This window comes from Volvox carteri (assembly GCF_000143455.1).
Source record: "Volvox carteri f. nagariensis unplaced genomic scaffold VOLCAscaffold_35, whole genome shotgun sequence".
Lineage (NCBI taxonomy): Eukaryota > Viridiplantae > Chlorophyta > Chlorophyceae > Chlamydomonadales > Volvocaceae > Volvox > Volvox carteri.
The window spans coordinates 50,684-77,598 of record NW_003307578.1 but is presented as its reverse complement, the minus strand read 5'-3'; the positions used below and the strand labels follow the sequence as shown (position 1 = coordinate 77,598).

General features: G+C 56.1%; 4 protein-coding genes across 4 annotated transcripts; 3 read left to right on the top strand and 1 right to left on the bottom strand.

Moving 5' to 3' along the window:
* Window positions 1-1,775: 1,775 nt before the first annotated feature.
* VOLCADRAFT_105851 (uncharacterized protein) lies at window positions 1,776-4,241 on the top strand (the record flags this gene model as incomplete). The annotated part of the gene is made up of 7 exons (XM_002953273.1): window positions 1,776-1,815; window positions 2,475-2,509; window positions 2,645-2,709; window positions 3,008-3,082; window positions 3,232-3,274; window positions 3,566-3,745; window positions 3,831-4,241. The coding sequence occupies 7 exons, from the start codon at window positions 1,776-1,778 to the stop codon at window positions 3,939-3,941; spliced, it is 549 nt and encodes a 182-aa protein (XP_002953319.1). The 3' UTR covers window positions 3,942-4,241.
* VOLCADRAFT_93981 (uncharacterized protein) lies at window positions 4,238-8,120 on the top strand (the record flags this gene model as incomplete). The annotated part of the gene is made up of 6 exons (XM_002953272.1): window positions 4,238-4,335; window positions 5,167-5,209; window positions 5,900-5,988; window positions 6,500-6,560; window positions 7,250-7,451; window positions 8,089-8,120. 6 exons carry the CDS (start codon window positions 4,238-4,240, stop codon window positions 8,118-8,120), a joined length of 525 nt encoding a protein of 174 aa, XP_002953318.1.
* Window positions 8,121-9,365: 1,245 nt separating this feature from the next.
* Window positions 9,366-21,189, top strand: VOLCADRAFT_105850 (uncharacterized protein; the record flags this gene model as incomplete). The annotated part of the gene is made up of 18 exons (XM_002953271.1): window positions 9,366-9,497; window positions 10,868-10,945; window positions 11,175-11,240; window positions 11,531-11,590; window positions 12,292-12,340; window positions 12,797-12,928; window positions 13,534-13,684; window positions 14,314-14,470; window positions 15,134-15,303; window positions 15,703-15,826; window positions 16,602-16,860; window positions 17,092-17,210; window positions 17,774-18,004; window positions 18,272-18,524; window positions 19,211-19,351; window positions 19,728-19,751; window positions 20,710-20,917; window positions 21,027-21,189. 18 exons carry the CDS (start codon window positions 9,366-9,368, stop codon window positions 21,187-21,189), a joined length of 2,517 nt encoding a protein of 838 aa, XP_002953317.1.
* Window positions 21,190-21,822: 633 nt separating this feature from the next.
* VOLCADRAFT_93979 (uncharacterized protein) lies at window positions 21,823-25,302 on the bottom strand (the record flags this gene model as incomplete). Its single annotated transcript, XM_002953194.1, has 4 exons — window positions 21,823-24,715; window positions 24,797-24,903; window positions 24,969-25,107; window positions 25,157-25,302. The coding sequence occupies 4 exons, from the start codon at window positions 25,300-25,302 to the stop codon at window positions 21,823-21,825; spliced, it is 3,285 nt and encodes a 1,094-aa protein (XP_002953240.1).
* Window positions 25,303-26,915: the final 1,613 nt, after the last annotated feature.

Here is a 26,915-nt window from a genome sequence, read left to right as displayed (position 1 = left end):
CCTACCCACCTACCTACCTACCTACCCACCTACCCACCTACCTAGCGACTCACCTACCTACCTACCCACCCACCCACCTACCTACCTACCCACCCACCTACCTACCTACGCACCCACCCACCTACCTACCCACCCACCCACCTACCTACCCACCCACCCACCTACCTACCTACCCACCACCTACCTACCTACCCACCACCTACCTACCTACCTACGCACCCACCTACCGACCTACCGACCTACCTACCGACCTACCGACCTACCTACCTCCGACCTACCTACCTCCGACCTACCGACGTACCGACCTACCGACCTACCGACCTACTGACCTACCGACCTACCGACCTACCGACCTACCGACCTACCGACCTACCGACCTACCGACCTACCGACCTACCGACCTACCGACCTACCGACCTACCGACCTACCGACCTACCGACCTACCGACCTACCGACCTACCGACCTACCGACCTACCGACCTACCGACCTACCGACTACCGACCTACCGACCTACCGACCTACCGACCTACCGACCTACCGACCTACCGACCTACCGACCTACCGACCTACCGACCTACCGACCTACCGACCTACCGACTACCGACCTACCGACCTACCGACCTACCGACCTACCGACCTACCGACCTACCGACCTACCGACCTACCGACCTACCTACCGCAGCAGCAGCAGCCAAGAAAAGCCAGAACGTGCTGCCAGCATGCGGTGGTGGAGGCCATCCATACCTGTGTCGCTAGCACCATGGAAGCATGGATGACTGCTCGGTTTGCTGGTGCTAGCAGACGCGGTGGCGGCGGCAGCAGCATCACGGATGGCTCCTAAGTAACCTGGTGCGGAGGGAGATGCGGCACCGGTCTACGATGTGGCGGTGTAAAGAGGTGTGGCGGTGCAGATACCGATACCGATGTATAGTATGGCGTCAGCCACCTTGCATAGCGAGTGTATGTATGCCTGCATGGTGCGTGTGTATTCAAGTGATGAGGCTGCGAACCTGCGGCTGCGGTAGCGGGCACAGAGGGGATCCTGCTGCCTGCGGCTGCCCTTGTAAGGAGCACAGCGATAGATCAGGATAGAGCGCTGTAGTAGCTGGGCGCTGGAAAAGCCTCTCGCGATGCTGGTCGAGCGCATCACGCGTATTTGTAGATGATGTGTGTGACAGACTGTTTAGCTACTACAAGCACTGCCAGAAGTGAATGTAATGGATACGTGTACATGGGGGATTTTCAACGTGTAGCATATCTTGAGACCTGTCAGGGTCTAAAATCCTTTCGATGATGTATAGTAAGAATGCCCCTAGTTGATGGACGGTGGTTACCTGGGATAAAGTTGACCTGCGAGCTGACCGGGAATGGAGTTAGGACGCCGTTGATGTCGGCAGATTCCGTTGGATGCCGGTGGTGGGTGCGGAACCTGAGCGATCCACTGAGATGTTGACTAGGGTGACTGGATGAGGGTGCCCCGAAATACCGGGGAAGGCAGGGTTTCGCTGGGTAGCGGCCACAGGGTGAAGATGTGGCCCCCTGTCCCACACATCATATGTACGTTCCAACTGCGTGTGATAATGTAAAGGGTGCGGGGAGAGCAGTGTATTCACCCAACGGCTATACATACGAATATCTGTCAAGGGGTAACCGCAATTTAAGGACTGAGGAATTCCATTACCGCAAGGAACGGAGTATGATGACAGAGGTTGCAGTGATGATTTGTACCTCCGGAGGTACGAACCACTGATCCGTAATGGAGCTGTATAACATATGATGACAGAGGTTGCAGTGATGATTTGTACCTCCGGAGGTACGAACCACTGATCCGTAATGGAGCTGTATAACACATTCCGACCCTAAGCACATCGTCAGCATGCCTCACGGGGATCTAGCTTGGCGGTGGCTTGGAGGACGGCACTGCTGGTGGCTGGCGGCAGCAGAGGAATTCGCCCACCGCCGCTAACAGCAGGGGTGGGTTTCGAGGTCACAAAGCATGCATATGGCAGCAGCAGCAGCAGCAGCAGCGCGGACGTAGCTGTTTCCTTGCATCACTGCTCGTGGGTGGGGCATCATCAGCAACAACGGGTGGTTGCGATGTTGGGGTGCGGTCGGTACGGTCAATCTATTGTGGCGGCGACTTTTGGACAGTAGCAGCTGTCCACTGGTACACATGTGTATGTGTGTATGTGTGTATGTGTGTATTTCTATGTTACATGTCAAACCGGGCCTGGCATTGGCCAGTACCCCAACGGAAGCGACCGTACCCAACGGAAACGACCACCGAAGCGCTCTCCTCCTTGTGGGGGAAGAGGGGCGTGAGGGGCTACTATCCCCTCCTGCTCGACCGAGGGCGTGTGCACCCCCGCGTTTCCCCCTTTCGTCAAGAGGACAGAGAGCGGTGGCTACCAAGGCCCTCAAAAACATACATTTCTCCTCAGTACGCGCTGCGGCACAGCTCCGTCCATGCAGCCTGTGCCTTGAGCAGGCGCGGCTGCGCACCCCGGGTGGGTCCTTACGACACCTGGACCCTCCTCCCCGTGATGAGGGCCCCCCCTACCGGCGCCTTAAGCCCAACAGCTGAACCCTACAACCAAAACTGTCCACACTACGCCCCTCCTCAACGAAACTACCTGTTTCAGTCCGAGGGGTGGCCCTTATACGCGTCAGGCAGGGGGTCCAAGGTGTCAAGGCGGGAGCTTGCCTGGTGGGGCTATAGCTCGCTCCGTGGCAGCACCTCACCACAGGTCACCACTCCGTCTTGCTCACTCACACTACTCCTGCAGCACCGCCCTTATTGCTGTGCGGGTTTCAATTCCTGGGCTTTCCCTTCTCCGCAGTAGCAAGCTGAGCAACCAGCACCTGGGTCGTCATACCCCGCCTATCCCTAGCTATCAGTTACACTGTTACTAGGTGGCCGCATAGCAACGCATTCCGCCACCCACTACGGCGATGATGGGGTGGTCGGCTCCCACCCCGCCCCACCCACGTCGCGGCGCTCCGAGCTCTGCAAAGCTCTTCATCCGCTGCCATTGGACCGCCTCTATGATCGCGGGCGCTTTGGCAACTTCAACCCCGGGGTGGGGTGTCCGGTCGTGTGTAAGGACCACCGGCTCTCATTCCATATTGCACCCAACAAGGATGGATGAACGGTGATTACATGCAGGCTTGCCTCCCGCGTGTGTTCCAAATCGAACCTGTCTCACCTTTCCGTTTATCGCACTCGCAGATCCTCATGGACCCCTTATTACCGTGGAAGTGATCATGTGCAGGTGAAGAAGTGGAAAACCTTGCTGTTGTGCAGGCTGGTCTTCGGGTTGACACTCCATGCCGGAATGCAAAGCTGTGACACAAAGCATTCGCGCGAAACAGTTTCATCAGCAGATTTTTCAAAATCCTCTTTGGTTCAGGTCCTACCAACATATTCCAAGGGCTGCATTTGCCGCTGCCCCTGGCAGTGTCGCAGCCCTGAACCCCACCCACGCACACTCCATCACCATCAGAGCCGCCAATGCCACGACGCCAGACCCACACACATTCCTATACCCCCGGCGGCGCCTCAGCGAGCCACACCTTGGCCCTGGTCATGCCGTGCCCGGGCACGGGGGGCTCGATCTGCGCTGTATCACCGTTTTGACTACCAGGCAATTCCAGGAGTGGTGAGCACGTGGCGTGCACTGCTGGGGTCCCCTGCCGCTGTACTACTGGCCACATCTGCATGGTTCACGGTGGGCGTTGTGAAGGTGAGCATTTTCCGGCAGAGGACCCCTCCACCGCCCGGTGCTGTAGACCCTCTCCTTGCTCCCGCACTCCCATTTGGCGGTCCAGGGCCGACACAGCATATCCTCCCACACACATGATGGTCTGGTCTGGATTGACACTACTGCAATTAGCAGTTTAAGGTCCTGGGTTCGATTCCTGGGGAGACCCCCGAATTAGTCGGGAGCGCGAGATTATGGCTAGCTGCTGAGATGTGGAGTTGAGGTCACAGTTGATGGACCAGATTCGCACGCTGGATTGGTGGCGATTGCCGAACCCTCCGTCTCATCGGGTGTTCGGGTGAATGGATGAGGAGGGGTCCCTGAAGGCTGGATCCGCCGCCTTGGACTTACAGTTCGTATGGCGAAGTACAGTGTGGTAGTGGTGGATGGTGCTGTAAGGTGATAAATGATCTAGAACTGACAATGTGATAAAGCGGCCCAGAAGCCTCCCACTCTGTAACATTACAAAATTACATGATGTGCCCGGTGATGCAGCACCTGCTGTGTCAGCTGACACCAGCTTGCAGTGGCGCGCTGGCAACAGCAGCGGTGCGGCCAAAGTGGAAGGAAAGGTGCGTAGCAGCAGCGATGCTGGAGCCACCCCGTCGGCTCACGCACGTCGCCTCGCGGACATGCTCGTGAGTCGTTCCGTGAGCAGCAGCTGTGCAGCCTCCTAGCAGTGCGGGCCGCCACCCAATTGCCGTCCTTAACCTGCCGGCGGCTCCTCGGGGCGGCTCACACACCGTGGAGGGAGCTACAGCCAAAACAGGCCGCCTGCGGTGGGAGCTACAGGACGCCTAATGTACGGCACACAGCACCTCAAACGGTGTGGCCCAGATGTCCAGGCCGCAGGGCGGGGGCAATCTAGAATCGGCGGTGTTGGCATCAATATGAACGCGCGACTATCTATAGCGGCACATGAACTGAATCGCGGCGGGCTGCGGCAGCAGGGCGGCTGGGACTAAAACAAGTGATAATAGCAAGGTAGAATGGTGCACCGGAAGCCCAACCTGTAGGGGCCAGTCCGTCCTGAGCCCATTTACTTCGCTATTTATTGAATTTATGCCGAGACGAGTCGGATTTTAGCTTCTTTGGCGCTCTTGTTTGGGTGTTTGCGTGCAGCCCCTTTAGCCAGTACGCACACAGAGACCACACAGAGCCGTGTGTGCCACGCAGCACCCTATACGAGCCCAGCGATAAGGCTGAGGGGACTGGACTTGCCGACCAGCGCCCTCAGAGAGGCGCCCAGATAGGATGGAGGAAATGCATAAACATGCACCATACGGTCCACGAAACCCTCCGCACCCGGTGCAACCCTTCATTAACCGCATTATCAGGTTACAGGTGGCCACCGGTTACATACTGGTGGTTTGAGGGCGGCTCCAGGCCCCAACCCCCCACAGACAACACCGAGCCCTAAAATCCCCCGTGAACGTCTTGCTCCAGGTACAAGCTGATGCAATGAGCCGGTAGCCACGAGGGCTGCGGCTTCCTATCCAAACGGGCCTTTTGCAATAGGGGCCCTTCCTAATACGGGCCCTATCCTGGCGGTTCACGGGAGGACACTAATCCTTGAGCGCTGGCCGTGAGGTTCGGCTTGCATTTAACCAAGGGCACTACAGCTCTCATTTTGGACGTGACAACACTTAATAAGGTAAGTCGAAGTGCCGATCCTCTTGCCACAATGCTCATAAGGTGTCATAAAACGCTAACAGGTGAGAAGCAGTGGCCATTGAGGTCCGCGCGGCGAAGGGTACCGTGCGTACTACACAATCGAAGCGCAGAATCCTAACGAATGTAAGTACTTTCCAACCGGAGTTAAAGGCGAACTTTATTCTATATATGCTTCGTTTTTATAATGGCATCATGGGACATTTAAACCGCCTGGTAAAGCCGAAGAGATGTTCCAGCGTCGTACTAATGTTTTTTTAGGTGCTGAACTTTGACTGCATCTACAATACTTGATGGCTATATTAGGGGCCTAATATAGAGTTGACAAAGTAAGCTCTCGCAATGCTGTCAAACTTGTGTCGGGCTCGCCTAGGCTCGCTTGCGTTCGGAACTTGCCAGGTAACCCGCTTACGCAGTAGTATATGTGTTGATGATCTTGCCGATTTACCTATATGCCTCCTCCAGAGCCCTGCAGCAGCAACTTTTGACGTTGTGCGCCGTTTGTTTGTGGTGCCGCTTGACGAGGTGCAAGGTACAAACATCTGCTCGACGAGGTAAGATTGACAGTCCAATTCCAGGTCACCTTGCTCGCGGGGGGTTGCCTTTCCTTGCGACACGCGACAATCGAGGGACATGCCCCGCCGCGCAGCCCAGTCATACAGGAGTGAGCAAGGCCAATTTCCCGCGCGCCCACCCTCCCGCAAATACACCAAACCAATAATATGACCATCGTACTTCCTACCATGCACGGCCGCCTCGCCAATGCACATGTTGCCCATTGCCTGCCTTCGGTTCCCTTTTCCCCCCCTCATGAACGACCTAAGCCCGAACCGCCAAACCCAAAACATGACGCAGTGGCAATCACAACAGCGGTTACAGTCAGCACAGCGGCGGCTGCAACAGCAGCCTGCGGACGGCAGGGCACCTATCGCGCGAGGTTTTATTTGGATCCAAATCTTTCCGGGCCCACGCGGCCGCAACGCGCGCATCATGCGGCCGTTTGAGTCCTTTCTCCCAACCTGAGGAGCTGCCAACCCCCCCTGGAGTCCCTCTCGGGGCTCACAGGGCCTTCGCACGCCTCTATAGGGCCCTTCAGACAACCTGGTGGTCCATGGTTGCACTTTCGGTAGGTGACAGGATCCCCCAAGCGTGCGGCCCGTACGGCTGTATGATGGCTGCCGTACAATGTCCGCGTCGGGGCGTCTGACCGTTCCAAACGCCGTTGAGTGGTTAGAGCGGTCCAGACCGGGGTAATGTGCAGGACACGCTTGCCTGCCTGTCTGTCTGTCTGTCTGTCAATTAACTATCATATTAGACTGGCTGAGAGCCTGTCTGTCTATCTGACTATTTTTTGTCCGAAAAGACAAACGGCATTGCGCCGGGCGGCATCTTCGCGAGCGATACCGACAACGATACAGCCTCATTCAGGTTTACTGCGGTCGCCATCCTATCCTGGCGGGCCCTTATGGCGACCTCGCTCCATCGTTTCTCTTCCTCTTCTTCCCTTGGATGCCCTCCAACGACAACCGTGCAATAACCTACCGTCTGTGCGTGTGTATGGATGGATGTATGTATGGATGGATGTATGTCATGCAACGAAACCGACATTGTGCCCTGCCCGCGTCAACGCCTCCCTGCACACCCTTTGCAACACCTTTCGCATTAACAACAACGATGCTACAGCCCCATATGGTTTTTGGCGGCTGGGTCGGCGGCAGTGGTGACGCAGGCAGCAGCATCTGCAGCAGCAGCAGCAGTTACGGCGGCAATGGGGGTTGGGGCCCCTTGCTTCTGGCCCGACGCCTGCCGACAGAGCCAGAGCCCTTCGAGGACGAGTACGACGACGACGAGTACGAGGATGGCGAATTTGTGGATCTGGATGACGAGGATCTGTTGGGGGACGTCGGCGAGTTCGAGGATGACTGGGAGGAGGCGGACGACGACAGAGACTCAATGTACGACGAGGACGATGCAGGGGGTGATGGGCCGGAGGAGTTAGGGGAGAGCGAGGCGTCCGGTGAGGGCGGTGAGGAGTTGCCGCCACCACCACCGCCGCCGCCGCGGAGCAGGAGCGGTGCCTGGCGCTGAAGACATACACTTATACACACAGAGACAACGTACACGCATACAGGAGTCAATATTATAATGTGCTTTTCGATTTGGGATAGTATGTAGCCACCACATGCGTGCAGATGAAGATCACGTTGCACGACGTACGTTCTGCAGCACGCAGCCGCCGCCGCAGACTCCTTGGTGTTCGGAAAGGAAGTAAGGTTGTGTCGAGGCTACATCAGCAGTAGTAAAAATGGCGGTCATTGGGAAGTTGTGGTTGGTTTTTAGGTAGCTTGGTTGGTTGGTAACAGACAGCTGCAGAAGGGGCCTGCAGCAGAATAAGGCCACACCCCTTGCGCCTACTATGACTTGAAAGGAAACAGGTGAGCTGTGTATGGATGGATGGATCGACACAAGACGCGGTTATGGGTCGGGGGGATCAGGGCAGGGCTGTCAGGGTGGGTGGGGTCTGCGGGGAAACTGAATAGTGCGGATATGAGAGAGGGGCGTGTGGAGGCAGAAAAAAGTGGCCCCCAATCCCCCCTGGTCAATAAACAGCTGAACCGCGGGCGCTTCCCGATCCCCCTCCACTCCCCTCGAAGAGCTCAACCTCATCCAGTACGCGTTTAAATAAACTGAGCGAGGGAGGGCATGTGAGTCAGGTTGTCTAAGAAAATTGCCGGTTCCAGCTAATTGCCGGTTAGCACAACCGTCCGAGTTTCGGTGTGAGTGAAGAGGCGGATGACGTAGGGGTGTTTGGGGGAGTAAGTGGTCGAACCTGGGCAAAGTCGTAGTTCGGCCATCCTGGCTGGTTGGGGCTTGGGGTGACGGAGTGTGCGCGCCTCCTGCCGAGGTGCCGTGAAAGGAAAACCGGAGGCGGCAGATCCAGCGAGGTGAAAGAAGCTTCCGACGCGGTCCAGCGAGGTGAAAGAAGATGCGTCCGGTGGAGAATAAGAGACGAATGGGAGAGCAACGCAAAGGGGGCTTAGGGCTAGGAAAAGACGTGTGGCGGGGGGAGATGCAAGGCGGGGATAGAAAACGGAGGAGGGTTTTCTACGGGGGAGGAGGGGCAGCATGACGTCTCCATTAGAGAAACTATGGGGCCAAATGGCTTTGGGTGCTGGTCCTTGGGTGTTGGCCCAGGTCGTATGGGCAGCGGAGAAAGGGAAGGGCAGGAATGGGAATAATATGCTGTGCGAGAATTCAGCGGGAGAACGGAGAAGTTAGGGAAAGAGCACTAAAGAGCCTAGCGGCCAGGGCTTGCCGAAACACGGGGAGGGCTTGACCCGCGAGGCGTTGCCACATGATCTGAATAGAACATGATGGGTTGTGTGCCGCAGCACTTTCTGAAGAGGCAACAACTTAAGCGAGCTCCTTTTCAAAATTGTGGAGATGTGTTACAGGGCGCGATCACCCCGACGGAAAGAAGTTAGGATAGCAGCAGCGCTGGTTGCGGTTGGAAATGCAGCTGGGGGAAGATTGAGGTATCTCTGCATTGGGGAACGATCCGTGATATGTGTGACAGTATTCCTGAAAAGGTCGTGGCAGAGACTGCGTATCCGAGTGAAAAAGGGGAGCGAGCGGATCTTCCCTGTGGGTGAAATATTGACTGGGAGCAGACTGGGCTCAGTCAGTGCTGCCAGTGGCCAGAACAATCTCAAAAGATTCCGTGCATGGAAGGATGTAACCGCGATTACGATTATTGAGATGCTGGACCTGCCTGAAAGCACGTCGCGTTCCGATCTCGTCCCATCCGTAAATGCCGTAATTAGGCGTGTGAAACAAGCTAGGTGCAACTTCTTCCAGATGCATACATGCTCTTTCCTCTTTCCAGTTTCAAAGTTTTGTTTCCGTCTTATAAAGAAAGAAGTGAAACAAGATGCCTCGTTACCTAAGGATAGCGGACGTCCCTGCGATACTGTCTGAACTGCAAGGAACTGGAGACAGCACGCCCTATCAGAAGAACGAATGGCAACAACGATGGTGCAAAATTACGGATGAGCCCGAAGAGGTGCGTCAAATAACTGGCTTACTGTTTCGGGCAAAACCCACTCCCAAGCAACAAAGGTCCACACGCATGCAATTTGCAAATCTGACTTTGATGCTGCCTTTGTATTCTTTGGGAAAAGATTTGTCTCTGAAGATTCAGTGTCGGTCAGGCCCGCTGCCCCCCATGCGGAATCCTTCTCCAAGTGCAGTCACAATTTGCCTGAATCAAATGATTGCCTCCAGAGTGCTGCCGTGCTGTCCTATCGATGGCGCATTCGTGGTCGCGCTGAGAATATCAACGACTTCAGGAGGTGGCTTTCCGACTGCGGCAACGAGGGCTATTCGGTTCACGACCTGCGCGATGGGGAAGCGTCCGTGGACTGGTCTCTAGCGGATGGCCATGCCCTACAAATTGAGGTATCTTTTGTCGGCGTATTGCGAAGGAGCATGGCGAAGGTTGCATGCCCTCATGCCATTCTTATGCTTGTCCGCGTTCACCATGAAACTAGGATCCATGCCATCTAAGATTCCTCTGATCAAACCCTTGTAAAATTAGCAGGTATGCTAGCGCGGTCACTTATGGACCAAGACAGCGGTAAAGGCGGCCTTACGGCAACCCTTGGAGCGGAAATGGTTTGACTATGTGCTTATCCCAGCCCCCATCGAGCCGTCCGCAGCCCCCGTCGACTCATTCCCAGACTATGCAGATTGGAGAAGAAATAGAAGTGAAGGGCCTGGCCGGATAAGCAGTTCCACGTGCCGTTCGACTTTTATAGCCTTTTTGTATCCTGACCCATCTCACAGCTCGGCCATCAGTAGGTATCCCTGTGTGACCCATATTATGTGACACTTTGCAGTCTTGCATTAGTAAGACCCACGTTGCCAATTCGTCAACATCCCAAGACACCTTTTGCCGGATAACTACTGAAGGACTTTCGGTTCAGCACGCGGGCCTTATGCGGCTTAGTTTCGTTTTCTGCCTCGTTTTCCTCACGTCATCGCTGCCTTTGGTGATCGTTTGGTCTCCCGAGTCTTGAAGGTTGTGGGGTTGCTGGAGCAAGATATGCAATGGACACGGCCCCGTCATGGCGCTGTCCGGCCCCTCCCCTCCGCCCAAGCCCTGCGGTTATGTGCCGGCCACCCTAACGTGAAAACGTTGATAGACCTGGTACCCCTCCTACTAGCTTCCCCTGTCCTTCTAATGCTTAATTTTAGACTTCTCTCCATGGTATCTACATACTACTGCCGTTACTGCTGCTACTGGTTCTGCGACTACAACTGCTGTTCATGGTGTACGGCTACTACTGCCGCTAATGCTGTCGCTACGATGGCTGCTATTACCGCCACTCGTGTGATAGCAATGGTGCCGCCTGCTGTTTCTCCTCCCCCCAGGTCGCCGCCTGGCTGTTGTGGCTGCACACTAACAAAAAAGCCGAGTATGCCTGGGTGGATCAGATGTGTGTACCGCAGGTGCGATCTGTAGGGAAATTGATGCAGTTTTGTACTTTGCCGAGCCCTCTTAGGCCTTGTGACTTGTAACTCTTGGGAAGACGGGCGTACGGTTTTTAGGAGGTCGGCTGAAGAGCGCTACGAGCGGGGGAATTCCGCGTCATCAGCACAACAAAGGATAAGTAACCAATAGATAACATGATTCCTAAGGTTGCTGCTGCTGTCGGTTCCAATCGTCCCTCTTGGTCAGGATGCCGATCTGGAGGAGAAGATGACTCACATCAAGGACAGCCCCTCCATCTACGCAGCAGGACACGTAAGTATGGTAGAAGGGGAAGAAGAGACCCCCGGGTGAGGTGTACCCTCCTCTTTCTCCCGACCTAGCAAAGCAACGCAGCCTTGATTGTGGCCGCCCATCTACGGTCTACCCTTTCCTTAACTACACGCCCCAGCCTACGTGCTTGCTCTCCCCTCCTGCCCCGTCTCTTTTCTGATGACTGTATTGAGCTGTCCGAGTTGGGTTTGCGATTGCGTACCTTTTCGTTTTATTGACCTCTCCTCTCCCTTAATTCTTGAGGGCCCTTTCCCTTTCTCGTTCCATATCAGGTGTATGTGCTTATTGCCCCGGTTGTGGACTACGCGACAGGCAAGATCATGAACGCCAAGGTGGGGTTTCGCGTTGTTGGATCCGCACCGCAGCTTGGATCCTGGTTCCGGATCCGGATGTTGGGGTCTGTCCGGCAGGGAGGCGGAATGTGTGCGTGTACGGCGTTTCTGAGCGTTCGTTCGTACGTGTCTTGCACGGGAAGAACCTCGGAACAGGCGGATTGGCGCTGCGTCCCCTCTTATTTCCTGTGCGGACTGGAACAAAAACGTTGTCGCGCGCTGGCGATTCCTGGTTCTTACTCTTTTGTGTTCGTGGGCTACGTCGTCAGCTGCAATCGCTGCTACTGCCGCAGCAGCTGTTGTACAGTTAGCTATAGTGCTGTGATAACAATGTCGCTACTGCACGATAGTTACCAGTACGACAGCAGTTACTCTTGCTGCTGGTGCTGTAGCTTACCTACCTCACCATCCTCTGATTTGCTCTTCAGCACATGCACTTGGTTGGTTGGTTAGTTAGGGAGTTACAAGCACCAACACCTAATTTATTTAACCTTTTTCTCCTTTCGCCCGGGCTTCCCAAATCTCACAACATTTTTAACCAATGTCATGTCCCTGCACATGCCTGCTTGTCTGTGTCTATTCTAAGTGGGTCTATCTGTATGTCTGTATGTCTATCTATTCGCCTGTCTATCTGTATGTCCGTCTGTCCACCGCTGTTCCAACCTTCCTGATCATCTTATATGCGTTGTTTGTAACCCCAGGAGGCGCATGGCATCGTACAGCAGTACAACGACGAAATGAACTCGTACAGTGAGTGCTTACGTGCATGTACGGATGCATGCCTTTGCGTTTGTGTGTCGGGAGGAGGCCGGGTTAGGGGTGCTGCCTTTTGCTCTGTTTGACGAACAATCCTTCAGCACCTATCTATCTTTTATCTACCTACCTTCTTAGATGGGAGTGAATACATAATCGGGTTGCAGCTGACTGGTTTGGGTCCATCCCTGATTTTTGGAATGTAAGCGCGATGTGGGTCGCTTTTCTTCCGTGTCGTGTTGTAAACTTGATTTAGGTCGCCTTAGATCTGGGTCGAAACTCGATCTGGGTCGAAGTCCAGATTTGGGTCACACGTATCTCGGATCCAAATTACGATTTGGATTGAGCCCAGCTTGGATCTGTCCAACAGGCACACCACACCAGCAGCACAAAAAGAAAGTATCGACAGACAAATGTTGATTGACACTGCCTGCCTGTCGTGCTCCACTTCAGGGGGCGCTCGCTTTCTGAGCCGGTCAGCGGTTAAGGCTCTGTTGGTCAACAACTCGTACATGCGGCGTGTGTGGACCATTCAGGAGGCGGTGGCGGCCAAGAGCCTGTCTGTGTGGCCGCTGAGGGGGGAAGGTACGTACGGGTGCGGGTTTGTGTGTGTATGTATATGTTTACGGAAGGGGGAATGGAAATGATGCAGCGACGGCACGGGTGTGGGAACGGGTCGTGGTGGGTTCTTTTCCTTGCAGTCGACCTGGCGGTGCTTTATCTCCCACCCACGCATCCACCCACCCACTCTTACATACTCGCTACACCAACACGGACTTTTGCTCCCACTTCTTTCTCCCCAGGGAACCTCTACCTCAGCTTTCCCTGTCCCTCCTCGTACGGCAGTTTAATGGCTATCTTTACCATCTCGTCTTAACGGCCCCGTGGGCCCCCCCAAAGCACCCAAAACTTCTTCCGTCCCTCCTCCTCCCACTCTTCCGGTCTATCGCTTGAGGACTAGGTCACCTCTCGTCAAAACACCCCCTCCTGCATCCCACAATTTCCCCGTATTCCCCAGCACCTCCGTTGTATGTTTCCCCTTTACCTCCACGTTCCCTTCATTTCCTACATACCATGCCCATCCCATGAAATGTTATATTCCGATTTTCCCTTTTGATTTCAAGAGTATTCCCTCCCTGCACCCTTGCTCCCTCCCATCCACCCTTTTTGCTCCTCCTCTTGGCCTGAAGGCGAGGTTAACTCGTATCAGAGCATCTATGTGGTGGACTGGCCCGAATTCAACGCCTGGAATAGCCACCCGAAACTGGGACCGCTGTACCTCAAATTCAGTGACGAGGCACTCAGGAGCTTCTACGAGGGAGACTACACCGGCATTATCAAGTGCGTATGCATATACGTTTGTATGACGATATCACTAATGACCCGAGGGCCTGGCTCTGGTAGCCAAGGGGGCCAAGTGGATAGAGCCCCAACGGAAGGATGGGCCGTCCGAAAGGGAAAAGCACTTTCCGAAGATTTCCCCCGGATGGGGGAGAGGAGGGCTAAGCACACCGGGGGGTTGGAACCACCGCAGCGCGGGGGCCCGAAATCCATAGCGGTCCGCGCTGAAGTCCCCCCGGTACACTCTTGCCCTGGCAGCAGCTTCACTCGTTTGTGGTTCGTCTTTCCCCCCGGCACGCAACACAACCTGCTGTAACACCGGGGGGGTACCCTTCCAAAGCTGCCCTGGGTCACACCTGTGGGTCTGTATGTCAGTCTTGAACTCCCTTGGCACTTTGGAAGCCTCCGGGAAAAGGGGTGACTTGGGGGTTTCACACCACCTCCCCTCCCGCTTCTCGCCATTACAACCTGCCGTGCTTCCGCGCTTCTCTTACCACCCTACAACCCTTTTTTGCAACCCCGTAGAACCTTCGGGCGTCGGCAGCTGTTTCTCTCCTTGACTTTGCTGCATATATGTGTTCTTCCTTCAACCGAAACCGATTCCGTCTGTTTGCCTGTCTGTTTGTCAGGGTTCTTCGCGAGCACCCCTCTGACGGCATTGGCTACCTGGCCATGATTAGTAAGGATCTGATGTGGATTACCATGGACCGGAACGGCCTCATCAACGACATCAAGAAGGCGGACAGCCCCGCCAAGAAGGCGTTTGTGCTGCTCAACAATCACCAGGTAACGCATGCGGGCGACAGGAGGGCAGTGGATGAGACCATGGGAGGGGAAGGGGACGGCGGTAGGAAAGAAGTGAGCGAGAATGAGGGGATGAGGGAGAGGATGAGGCCATGGGAGGGGAAGGGGACGAGCAGGAGCGGAAAGGGGAGCGAGGGAAGAGGTGGGGACCCATCAGACTGGTGTGTCTGAGGTCTTGAGCCGTCCACCCCTTCACCTTTTTCGCCTCCCCTTTCCCCACTAAAACTTCACACCTTATGACATGGAAACCCTGGGGGAGGTGCAATTCGTCCGCCTTCGGACTCGCCACTTCCCTCCTGCCAACTGATCCTGATCTGTCGTGCTAACTAGGGATGTAGTTTGGTAATTGGTTGCTGCCTCCATTGCATTGATCTCCATCCCTCTCCTATCCCACCTCCCGAGAGACACACACATACATACATATACTCACAGTGCTGAAGAGTCACGCAGTCCGCAGTGACATTCCGTCGCATCCCAACCTTCCCTTTTGCCACAACCTAATCGGTCCTGGCTTTATCTACCCGCTTATCTCTTTCCCCTTTTAATTCCCCTCGTCGCGCCGCGCTGCCCCCTCTGGCCCCTCTGCTTCTTGCACATGATTCCCCTCACCTAAACCCCGACCCGCGCCCGACTTCTTCTGTACAGATTCAGAGCGCCCGCGCCTTCCTTCCCGAAGACCGCGTGCTGGCCCTGATCCCGCTGGTGGACTACCCGGCGTGGAAGGAGGTGACTAAGGGGGTGCCGGGAAGACACATGGTGCAGGCGTCCGTGGCGTGGGCGTACGGCATCATGGAGGCACAGATGGCCACGTGGAAGTGAGTGGGGTTTTCAGGGCGTGGAGAGGGGTTGTGGGTTTGGGATTTGGGGGTTTATGGGTGGAGGGGGTGGAAAGCAGGGAAGGGGGCCTGGAGCGAGGGGAAGGGAGGGAATCATACGCGCGAGAAAGTGGGAAATGAACTGCCGTTGCCCCTAAGGTCCCAAACTGCCTAATGAGTCCTAAGCGGTGATGTGATCGGCCGTGGTTCCGGAAGTGAAGCCCCAGTGGGATGGGAAGGTAAGGGAGTCCCAGGGAAGGGAGGGAGGGAGGGAGGGAGGAGGAGGACGTGTCGAAAACACACTTGCGGCCTCCAATCACATAATTAATTGATAGGTAGGTAGGCAATTCGCCTTCCCCTCACAGCCCGCGCTCCTCCCCCTTCTTCCAATCCCCCCAGGTGGTCGATCCGGGTGTACAACAGTCCCGAATGTGCAGCTCGCGGATTGGATGTGCTTCAGCCTCGCCGAAACTTGGGGAACAGTACGGCAATGTGGGGGGCTACACCCGACTGGAAGGTGCAGGTGAGGGTGCGCCGACGTGAGAAGGGCGTGTGTGTGTATGTGTGTATGTGTGTATGCGCCATACTAAGGCTGCAGGGGGCTTGGACGGTTGCGAAATAATGTAAAATTGATATGAAGGCATCATAATGCTTTAGGGCAAGGTCCCAAATGGAGGGTTCGGGCGTGTAAAGAGGAAAGTTAGCTGAGTGTTTGTGTGTTTGTGTTTGGATGCGGTATGAATGTTGTTACAGGGTGGTTAACTTCGCCAGCGGCCCCCTTTCCGGGGGCAGTCCCTGCTCTCCCCTGCTAGAGGGGCACCCTAATCCGTCACCCCATCCGACTTCAGAATGTATTCGTTGGGTTCGGCAACTCACCACCAGCATCAAACCAAATCTAGCGGATCAACGGCGCATCAACTTAGTTCCTGGTCAGCTCGCAAGTTGATATTATCACGTCCTACATTGTCCATATGATGGGGGGCCACCTCCCATTTCATCACTCCTCAAACACCCGAGGAGCCGGTAGGCGGATTTGAACTCGGGTCGGCCGGGAGCAGAAGTCAGGCCTTAACCTCTGCCAGCCGCCGCCGCCGCCTGTTAGTATGTTTGTGCATACGGTGCGTGTTGTATGTTTTTTGACTGCGTGCAAGTGTGTGAGTCGTTAAGGGGGGATGGGACTGGGTCAGGATTTCGGGGTGAAGAAACATTCGTCCGCAATACACATGACGCGCTTGACTGTCCACTGTCGCGCTTGGCTGTCCTAATGGTTCTCCTCCGCGTTGGAATCTCACCTGCAGATTCCCACCGAGGGCGGCACCTTGGTGCTCACTCCGTCACCTCCCCACCCCGACCCAACCGTCAACTCCTACCTAGAATCAACCGCCGCAACCCCCTCCCCTGTGGAGTTGCTTGTTGAGGCGGCTCTTGTGATGCCGCATCCCGGCCAGGCCAAGTACTGGGGAGGGGGCCCCTGGACCTCCATCCGTGATGTACTGCAAACCGACGAGGTGTTTCGGTTGTCCGTACAGTGGGGGCTGGAGCCGTGGCGAAACCCGAGTAGGTTGGCAGGGGGTTGGAGGGGAGGTGATGGGTTGGGGGGGGAGAAAGCGGAGGTGGGGGGGAGGGGAATCGGGAGGTATGGGGGACAGACAGTGTGGCCCCACTCCACCGCCATCCCTACTATTCCTTCATCTTCATCCCCCTGCTGCTGCTGCTTCTTTTCCCGCCCTTTGTCTAAACCCCTCTTTCCTCTGGTCCCCTTCCTCCCGCTGGCTTCCCTCCTTTCAGACCTCGGGCTGGACGCGGAGCGGAGCGCAGTTGTGGTGTTGTCCGGAGGGGACCTGCCTAACCCCGTTATGATCATTGCGGGAATCACGGAGGGGGAGGAGGAGCCAACGACTGGCCAGGTACGGAGTGGGGAGAAGCAAGTGGGGTAGGGAGTAGGGGTATGCCTGAAGCGCTATGTTCAACCACCTGGGCGCTCCAAGCAAGCTAGTGATTGTTCGGAGCTCATGACACACGCCCTCCCGGAAGACGATTATAACCAACGCGCGGCTCCATGGCGGGGAGCCCTCGAGTCGTCACAAGACCACACATATAAAACCCATCCAGCATCCAGCCGCCACCTCCCCCTTTACCCGGCGGACGGCCATTCCCACAAGCCCAGCCACGTGCGCCCTAACCACCACCACCACCAGAAACGCCTATATAGGCTCCGGCTGCGGGTCGTGAAACGGCTGAAGAAGGTCTGAAAATAGTCTTTCCTTGGAGCCGGTGGGCGCCAAAACAATCTTGGGGATGACAGTAATTACGCCGACCTGCAGCCGAAGAAATCGATTCGCCAACCTCACCTTTCCCGATCCCTGAACTGCGAAACCCCAACAGCTTGCCCTCGTAACCAAACCTACCAATGCACCTAACCACCTCCCAACTACTCCCCATTCCCACCCCCTGAAACCCCCAACATCAGGTGATGGAGGTGGTTGAGGTGAGCTCCCATCTGCTCAGCGCCGTCCTTGAGGGCCTGAGGGCGGTGGCTCTGGGCACCCTCACCTCCCCCCTCACCCTCAGCAGCAAGGGGGTGCTACCGCCGCCACCGGAGCCCCCCACAGAGCCCTCCACCCTGGGGGCGCCTTGGCAGCTGGTACTGCCGCCTTCGCCTGGCGCGACGGCTGCAGCAGCTGCGGGTGATGCTGGTGCCGTGGGGGATGCCGCTGCAGAGGAGATGGTGGTGGTGGCGGAGCCGACAGTAGCAGAGGTGGCGGAGGCGACGGCGACGGAGGTATCGGCGGAAGTGACGGGGCAGGCGGCTGCGCCGGCGGTGGTAATGGAGGAGAAGGTGGAGGAGCCGGCAGAACAGGCGGCGGAAGGAGACGTAGAGAAGGAAGAGAAGGTGCCCTTTGCCGCGGAGGGGAAGGCTGAGGCGCCGTCACCGTCGCCAGCACGCGGCGTCTCTGCCCGGGCACAGTTGCTGTCGGCTGCTGCAAAGGCGCCGTCGTCGGAGCGTGCTGTCCCCACTGGAGGTGCTGCCGCTGCCGCTGCTGGGGGCAGTGGTGCTGGTGGCGTGGGAGGGGAGGTGGAGACGGAGGCGGAGGAGGCCGTTCCTGCACCCCCTGCAGGTGCTTACATTCAGAAGGGCGAGATGGTGCCTGGGCTGCCGTACAGCGGGGTGGAAGTGGCGGCAGGGGCGGAGTATGCGGGACAGGCACCGGTAGCTCAAGGTGGGGCGGCGGGGCCGTGCAAGGAATGTATCTTGATGTGAGATGTGGGGTGTGCTTCGTATGAGATGGGGTGATGTCATGAATTTGGATTTGGATTTGGCGGGGGAAGTTCCACGGGAGCTGCCCACCGGCAGCTGTCCACGGTGGAATAAAAGCATTTCCTAACCGACTTCCTACCAGCTACTGGCAACCCTTACTTGAGGCAACAAGGTAGTACTAGTCCAAACCCGAGAAGCGACAAACGCTGTCGGTGCCGGGGAGTGCGGTTAGTTTCCATGAAAGACTTGGTTTGTCGCCAGGCCATTAATCTAATAGCACTTTGCCAGGCGAGTTTTGAGTGATTTGGAAAGCTCTCTTATGATTCCATGCCGGAACGAGTGGATTCTGGGCAGGATATCTGGATATCTGGGCAGGCTTACGTTCCACACCGCGCTGCATGAAGCGTTGAGGAAATGTATGGTGGTGGTGATGGCGATAGATACCCTTGGCCGGTGCATATGTGTATATATGTGTGTTCACTTCAAAGCTCACATTCATTCGCAGCGTTACGTTCTGCTGTGTACATCATTCCTGTGCAACTTGCACCAAGGTATGGAAGCAAGACCGCACCCTCTGGAAGTCGTGACCACGTGCTGAATCCGCACTGTGTCAAAACAGCGTGTCGTACTCTCCCCGTACACGATCAGACTTGGAAGCAGCGAAGCGCCCCACCATTCTAGGCCGGACGGCCATAGCCGCCGCTGCCGCCTCTACAGCCGTGGTGGTGTTTACAATGGCCATAGTAGAATGGGTGTCTATGACGAGGGATCGGTCGCGTGCGACGTTACGTACGTTACATCGCATTATTATGCAACGCCACCTCGTCTCCCTTACTGACCTGGTTCATGTATCTTTGGTGCTATGCGCTTTCGGCTTCCGTGTGCCATGCTTCCAAATACATGTCACCATCGTTTGCCGCACGTGTATAAGTTATTTCTGAACTACGAGTGAGTGACACATCGGTACGACGGGAAATATGATGGAATATTTTTGGTATTGTGTTTGGGTGGAGTGCTTGATTGGTCTGCACAGGCTGGCTTATGTATACGTATGCCATGAGGGATCCTGTTGCACCTAATCGCTGTGCGTGAATTATATCGACCTATCGGATACATTCGACATTTTTGTCCTCCTCCACTCTCAATTCATAACTATTGGCTGCAGGAGGAACACATTTGGTGACGCATGGTGCGCATGTGATTTCCTTGTGCCGATGCCCCTTTGGTGACCTCGCGGGGAAGGGTGGACACGTGGGGGTTGGACACCCCTAATGGAAAGTCGGAGTGTGCGGGCAATGAACAATAGCTTCCCTCTCCTTTCTTTAATTGTATTACAAATTTGAGGACTACCATCAACAGCACATCGACGTAAGACCTAATTGCGTTCCTGCAGCTCGTTCATCAAAAATCCCTGTCGATAACTAATCTGCCACTCTCCTCATTCCCCCCTCAACCGACGTCAGGCCCTCTACGGTTTCTTCCTCTCCGCTTTCACACTGTACCTGCACATAACGGATAAAACGGATCATGTCATAGAATCCCATCCCCCGGAGCCATACGCTCTTCATTTCGTCAGCAGCAACGAACAATGACCGTCACAAGCTAGAACAAGACCGTTACAACCTAAAACTACCACCCGTAAAACGAAGTTCCCCGCTGCCCAGCTGTCAGAACGCGCGTCGTGCTGTGCACCGCACGACACAACGAGCACGCTGAGGATTGTGGCCCCAGACCTGGGGTTGCCCTGGCCCTCGCACACACAGCAAGTTACTGGTACACACATGATAAGGGCACATCTGTGCGTGCATGCAGCCGCCATGCGAATTGCATTGCGCGGATTTTACCCCTTTAAACTCGGCATAATGTGGCATAGCCTTGCACATATGAAATCAAATCTAGTCCACTTATGTACACCTCTACACCTGAAGACTCTCTGCACACTCCAAACGCCATAACAAAGCATTTGGTGCCTTGACGTGACACAATGCTACTATCATTGCAAAAAAGAAAACAATGCAAACGTATAAAAGGTACATGACGCGCACCAGGGCACCCTTCAAACGTCCAGAGCCCATACGCCCTTCCTCTCCGCACCCAAGAGCGCCTTCATTGCTGCAGCCCTTGCTCGCCCTCCGCCTCCCTTTTAGAGCCGTTCCTCATTATATTCGAGGCCATAATCCTGTTTTGCAATCCTAATTGCCAAATTACGCATCATGACATCATGAGAAACAAGTTCGCAACCCAGCCGGGCATTAGTTCCGCTTCACTGCCGGAGATGAGCACCTCTAGCCGGAAAAAAGATATGGAGTTCAAACTGAGGGGAAGAAAAAAAAAACCGGGAGCAGATCAGTTCAAGTCAGTTCAGTCAGGGGGCACCTCGCATCCATCAAACAGCCAACCATGGCCAAGGGTCCCCAACCTGCTCCCCTTCCTCCGCCGCCGCCTCCTGCCAACCCTCCTCAAGTGACATTCACGTACATCTCTACATACAGACCCACATCTCCATCGTGTGGCCGACCGTCATCAGTACACCGCCGTCAAACCCGCAGCACACACCCTGCGAGGAAACGACCCTAAGCGGCTACATCCACTGTATACCGTCAGCATTTATGTTACCAAACATGTAGCAAGCCGTATCAAACGCGTAACAAATACGACAGCACGTAGCGAGTTTTCCTGCAAAGTTTCTACTCATATCTCAACAACACGAACACCACTTGCGACAAGCAAGCACGACCCACCCACCCACCGAAACTCGTTTTTCCACACGCACCAACGAATTCACGTCCTGCTATTCAGCTCCTCATGCCCTTTCAGCAAAGCCTACACCAGCTAGTACTCAGTAGCACCAGAATGCTCGGGCCCGCGCCTCTGTCTGCCTGCCTGCCTGCTCGCCTGCGAACCAATATGTGTCGTGTGTGACCTCTCATCCCGTTATTGCAATTAGCTTTAGGGCACCTCCATCCCCTGCACCATTACGTTTCCCCACCGCCCTTTCGGCCCCGACCTTTTTCCTACCAACCCCCCGCCACTTTCCTGATCCTCACGTCACCTGGAAGTAACCGCCCCGAGCTTTCAGGTCCCCCTCCTCCGTCGTTACCCACCAGCCTACCACCGCATCTCTGCACTGCACCTCCGAGCTGCGAGCACCGGAACTGACCATACCGACATGACCTTCTCTAGCCGCCGCAACTTCTCTACCATCCCTTTGGAAATCAGGGCAACCATCCATTTGTCGGGGCATGCACCACCACCACAGCCTATCCGCCCACCAGTTCCCTACCCACAAAGTCGAGCTCCACCTGCTCTATCAGGGGCTCGGGATCCCCACCCGCCGCCCGCAGCGCCTCCGCCAGCAGCGATACCTTGGTGCTTTCCTGCCCGAGGCACAGCAGCAGCTCATCCATCTCTACCCTCAAGGCCCCCGCAGAACACTCTGCCTCGCCCTCAACTTGTTGCACTCCACTTGGCCAATCCTCCCTATCAGCAGCATGACAGCAGCGATCGTGCTTGAGATTTTGCTGTTCCAGCGCCTCTCGATGCTCCCGCTTTAACTGCACCATTAGCAAACTATGTTGCTCACGTTCCTGCTCCAGGCGCTGCGCCAACAACTGCCGCTGTGCACGCTCCTGCTCCAATTCATGCTCCACAGCTCCCCGCTGCTGCCGCTCCCGCTGCAGCTGCCGAGCCAGCGCCGCCTTGCCGGACTCCACCTCGCTGCAGCGCCGCTCAAGCACTACCTGCTTGGCCACCACAGCAGCCACCAGCTTCCCCAGGGCCGAGTAGTCCGCCATTATGCTACCGACCTGCTCCTGCACCCGTGCCCAGTCCGCACGCATCTGCCTGAGGAGCGCCTTGCAGCGCGAGCCACCACCGGCAGCAGCACGTGAGGGCGATCCCTTGTAAAGGGCCACTGCCGGCTGCTGCTGCTGCCCAGTCCGCACTTCACCGGCGCTCATCACTGCAGGCGACACATCATCTGCACCACAATCATATGGTGGTATGGCCAATGCTAGTGGCGCGGCGACGTCCCGATGGACACTAGCTGCAGCGCCAGCGGCGGAAATAGCAGGAGAGCAGAGAGACCCCGAAGCTGCAACGCTAGCTTCTGGTTGTAACTCTGCATCCCCACAAGGTGCTTTTACAGCTGGGGCCGTAGTAGGCCGGCTGGCGGCAGCGTTGACACTGGATGGCGGCGTGGGCAACAGGCCGAGGCTAGCTAGTTTTTCCGCTGCTTGCGCCAAGGACGCGCCAAGGGTTCCAGCAGCCGGCGGTGAACAGCGCTGCGAACCCCCTGGACCCGCCCCAGCGTTGCAATCCACTGCGTTGCTATCGTTACTGGCCCTGCTGCCGCCGGCGCTGCCCTTGTGGACCTTGGAAGCCGACGTTGCGTTTGCGTGCTTTCCAGGCTTGGCCCTCGCGGTCAGCAGAGCGCCGCTGAGCTGCTTTAGCAGCTGTACAGCCGAGTCCACCGCCGTCAGATCCATAACGACCCCCTTCGCCGTACTGGCGGCGACGCCACCGCATTGCGGCACCACCACACGACTATGCGAGCCGCCGCAGGGGGCCTTGGGATCTCGCCTATTACCTTTACGATCTATACTGTTTCCATCTGATTTCTGCAACGACGGCGAAAGCGAGCTGCCATGGCGGATGTCAGTGGCGAGGTCAGGGTTCAGCTGTAGCTGCTGCTGCTGTTCCTGTTGCTTGGCGAGGTTGGTTATTGCAATTGCCGAAAATCCTTGAGCGGCGGCGTGGGACTCCGCCATCGCGTCAGCCGGGGCCGCAGGTGCCTTGACGAGAGTATGGCCGCCGGAGCAGCACTCCAACGGCAACAACGACCCGGGTACACAGGGGGTGTCGGAGCTGCCACCTTTTCCCCAGCTGCAACTAGCCCAACGGCAAGCAACAGCATTCGCGCAATCCGTGACGCCACTGGCTGCTGTTGATGATGATAATGATTTGGCAAAGACGAAGGGCGCGAAGCTAAACGAAGGATCATCGTCATGGACATCATCAGAGCGCCCCTGCCTCTGTCCTTGTCCTCGCGTTGCCTGCTGCAACTGGTGCTGCTGCTGGTCCTGCAGCGGTGGCAAGACGTCACCTAGGCCGAGGTGGGAGCTTTCTAACCGATCACCTGCATGAGCTGCTGCGCGGTCCCGCTCTCCTTTGCTGAGCACTACTAGCAAATCCGGGTCCTTCTCCACCGATTCAGGTTCCGGAAGCGAGTCCGCACCGGGATGCACCAGATCCGCAAACGACAATGCCAGGGAGGAGCTGCGGCTCAGCACCGCACCACCCTCGGAGACCGAAAGCCCGCCAAAATCCTGAAACCCCACGGCATCGGCTGCTGCGTCGGATCCTAACATAACAGGGCCATCGCGGCCGAGTGCAGCAGGAAGGTTCTCGAGGTTGTGTAGCGTACAGCTGCTGTTCCACCCCGCTGCTGCCTGCCCACCCGATGGTTGCGGTGAAGGTGATACTTCCAGCCGCGCGGCCCCAGCTATGCTCTGCTCTTGGCATTGACCGGCTGCGAGGACGGCGGAGTCAACGGTGCACAATATGGACACCGAGCTGGCGGTAGCGTCATCGCAATAACCGCGGGCTGCGGCCTTGGTGCCTTCCGCATCCAAAGTTTGGGACAGCTGCAGCAGCTTGGTTCCGCAGGACGGCAGTTGCGGTGCTATTTTGTACGGCTGATGACTTGCTGCCTCGGTTTCCGTTCGGGAGAAGGGTGAAGCTAGTGCCATGAAGACGTGAAGATCGGTATCATCGTCAGCACCTTGTGAAGGCGAGGACGCGGTGTCTTCTGTGCTGCCGCAGGCACTCCCCGCTCGGCTACTGTTAGCACTACTGCTCGTGCTGCTGCTAGTGCTACTGTCCTCCAGTGCGGCATGAGCGCCATTCGACAGCGACAGCCCGCTGCTGCTGCTGCGCGCTGAGGGGGAGCTGCTGCTGTCGGCGGAGCTGCACTCGGAGCTGGCGCTGGGTGGTCCCGAGTGCAGAAGGCTGTCATCCTCAGCCTGGTGGTGACGCAGCTGCGGCACGAGCATTCCCATCTGCGGGAACAGACTGTTGGTCACAAGGTGGCCATCTGCGGTCCCCGACACGCGGAGATTTTCCTGAAGTCTGTAACGCTCCGCGACGGTGCGCCTGCGTGAAGTCCATGCAATTCCACGGTCTTGCGTACATATCGAGTACGTACTTTTAAGAATTCATGTGAATCTTCCTTACCTTTTTGACGCGACTTTATCAAGGCCGTGGTTAGTCATGGGCGGAGGCGGAAGCTCAGTCGTCGCCGAGGTAGCGTCCTCCTTCCCGCGCTCCACCCATCGCCTCAGCTGCATAATTGCAGAAGCGTGACCAATCGTGAGTACTAGCGAACAGCACGAGAGAATACAGTTACCTTTCCAGCAACCGACATGCAAAACAGGGGGTAAGCACTCCTAAGCGACAAGACTGCGTAGCTTGTCAGTTCTACCAGACGGTGCAACATAGTAGGACGCTCAACAACAAATACGTGAAGGCATGTCTGTCGCGATGACCTTCGCGCGAACGCAGGGTACTTGAAGGTTGGCCCGCCTCACCCCTTACCTGTGGATGAAAATATAATTTATTTTCTTCTCCAAAGTGGCCCTTTTTACACGGCTTCGTTGCTCCCTGTTAATCGACGCCAACGGGGGTGTCCAAAGGTGTGAGGATTCCAAGGCCGCTTCAACCTTGACCACATAACGACGCATAATCAACTGACCAGAAGAAAACCAGTGACTAGCTTTCCCAGTCCGGAAGGCCCTTGTGCCATAAACGGCTGTTTGTCTGCTGAAGTTACCATGCCGAAGCTTCAATCATACATGTGGACGTTGAACAGTAGTGGTGCTTGCAGCCAACGTGTATCGCCATAGGTTAATTTACGTCAGTAAGTCTGGGCCCCAGGGGTGTCTCGAAATGGTACGGCAACTCGCGCGAAGAGAACGGCTTGCCGAACAGAAGGATGGGTGCAGGAGGATAGCGCTGCAGCTTTGCGTGATATTATTACTGAGTAAATCTATGTACGAATGGCTCAACGCTTTTCCTTGACTCAATACAGGTTCCTGCAAGGCGTCCTAGCTTTCGTAGAAGCTGCCGCGTCTCACAACTGCCAGGGGAAAGGAGCAGTGGCTTCAGGTAGGTTTTCTGGTAGGAAGAATGCCATCAGTCGAGATTTGGTCCCGTGGCTTTGTATCCCAGTTGACATCAACATGTCCGGCGCCCCTTCGATAGTGCCGGGGCGGTCAATCGTAAGCAAGGAGCTGAGTTCTCCAAATGTGAACTATTGGTTAAGTTTTACACATATCGAGTGCGTCGGTTTATCGCAGGGACTTTCACGACAACATCGAGCTATTTAGCAACTGCACAGCACAGCGGCTCTTGGCGAACCTCAGCGCTCCGCTAGAAGCACCGGAAGCACCGCTAGCCCTCGTCTTCCCCTCTTTCCACTTCGTTGCTCCCGATGCTTCCACACACCCGCACACAAAGCAAAGCACCAGCGCTATGCGGCTTTTTGAACGCGACAGCGTGAACGCGACCATAAAACACGCACGCGGGCAACCCCCCCTGCCATAAAGGAGTTGTCCTCCCTGCCGCGCTGTCCTTCCATTCGGTGAAGGCCCCCCATAGTGGTTGTCCCCCACATGTCCCACTCTACCTTGGAAGGAATCCAGCAGTACATCTGCACACAGTCTGCAACAGCAGCTTGCGATGCAGACGGGGGGCCCCTTTCCGAAAGGTTGAAGGGCAAGAAAGCAAAGTAACGTTCCATGCTTCGTTCCACCTGGCCCAGCCTCCTGCCGTATACCCCGGCACGTGGATCACGGGCTAGACTGTGTTGCAGCCCTCTAGAGTTTCCACCACCCATACACACACGCTCACTACTGCCTTGTTCTCTTTTCTCCCCACGGTATCGCTCGGGGGCTGCCTCGGCCCTGCTGCCAGATAACCAAAACCCGCGTTTCGTCCCCATTCAAATATGCCTTCCTCTTTTCTTTACAGTACATTCCGTACTGTCGTACAATAATTGCCGAGCGACAGTTATACGGAATGCGAGTGTTATGCAGCTGCAGGGAATTCTCATACGATGAACTTGCGTATTTGATGCACGTGACAGGACGTCACTGTTGTACGACAAATGCACGACAATAACTCCGGAAAGAAGTTATAAGTGCCAGGCAAGGCCTGATGAGAGATGCACAAAGACTTGACCATCCTGCCGCTAAAGTCCTTAAGAGTCACACGACGACACACCTATATTCACCACCACCACGAGTATTTAATAACTACACTCAGCGGAAAGCACCACCACCATCTGTCCCCAACC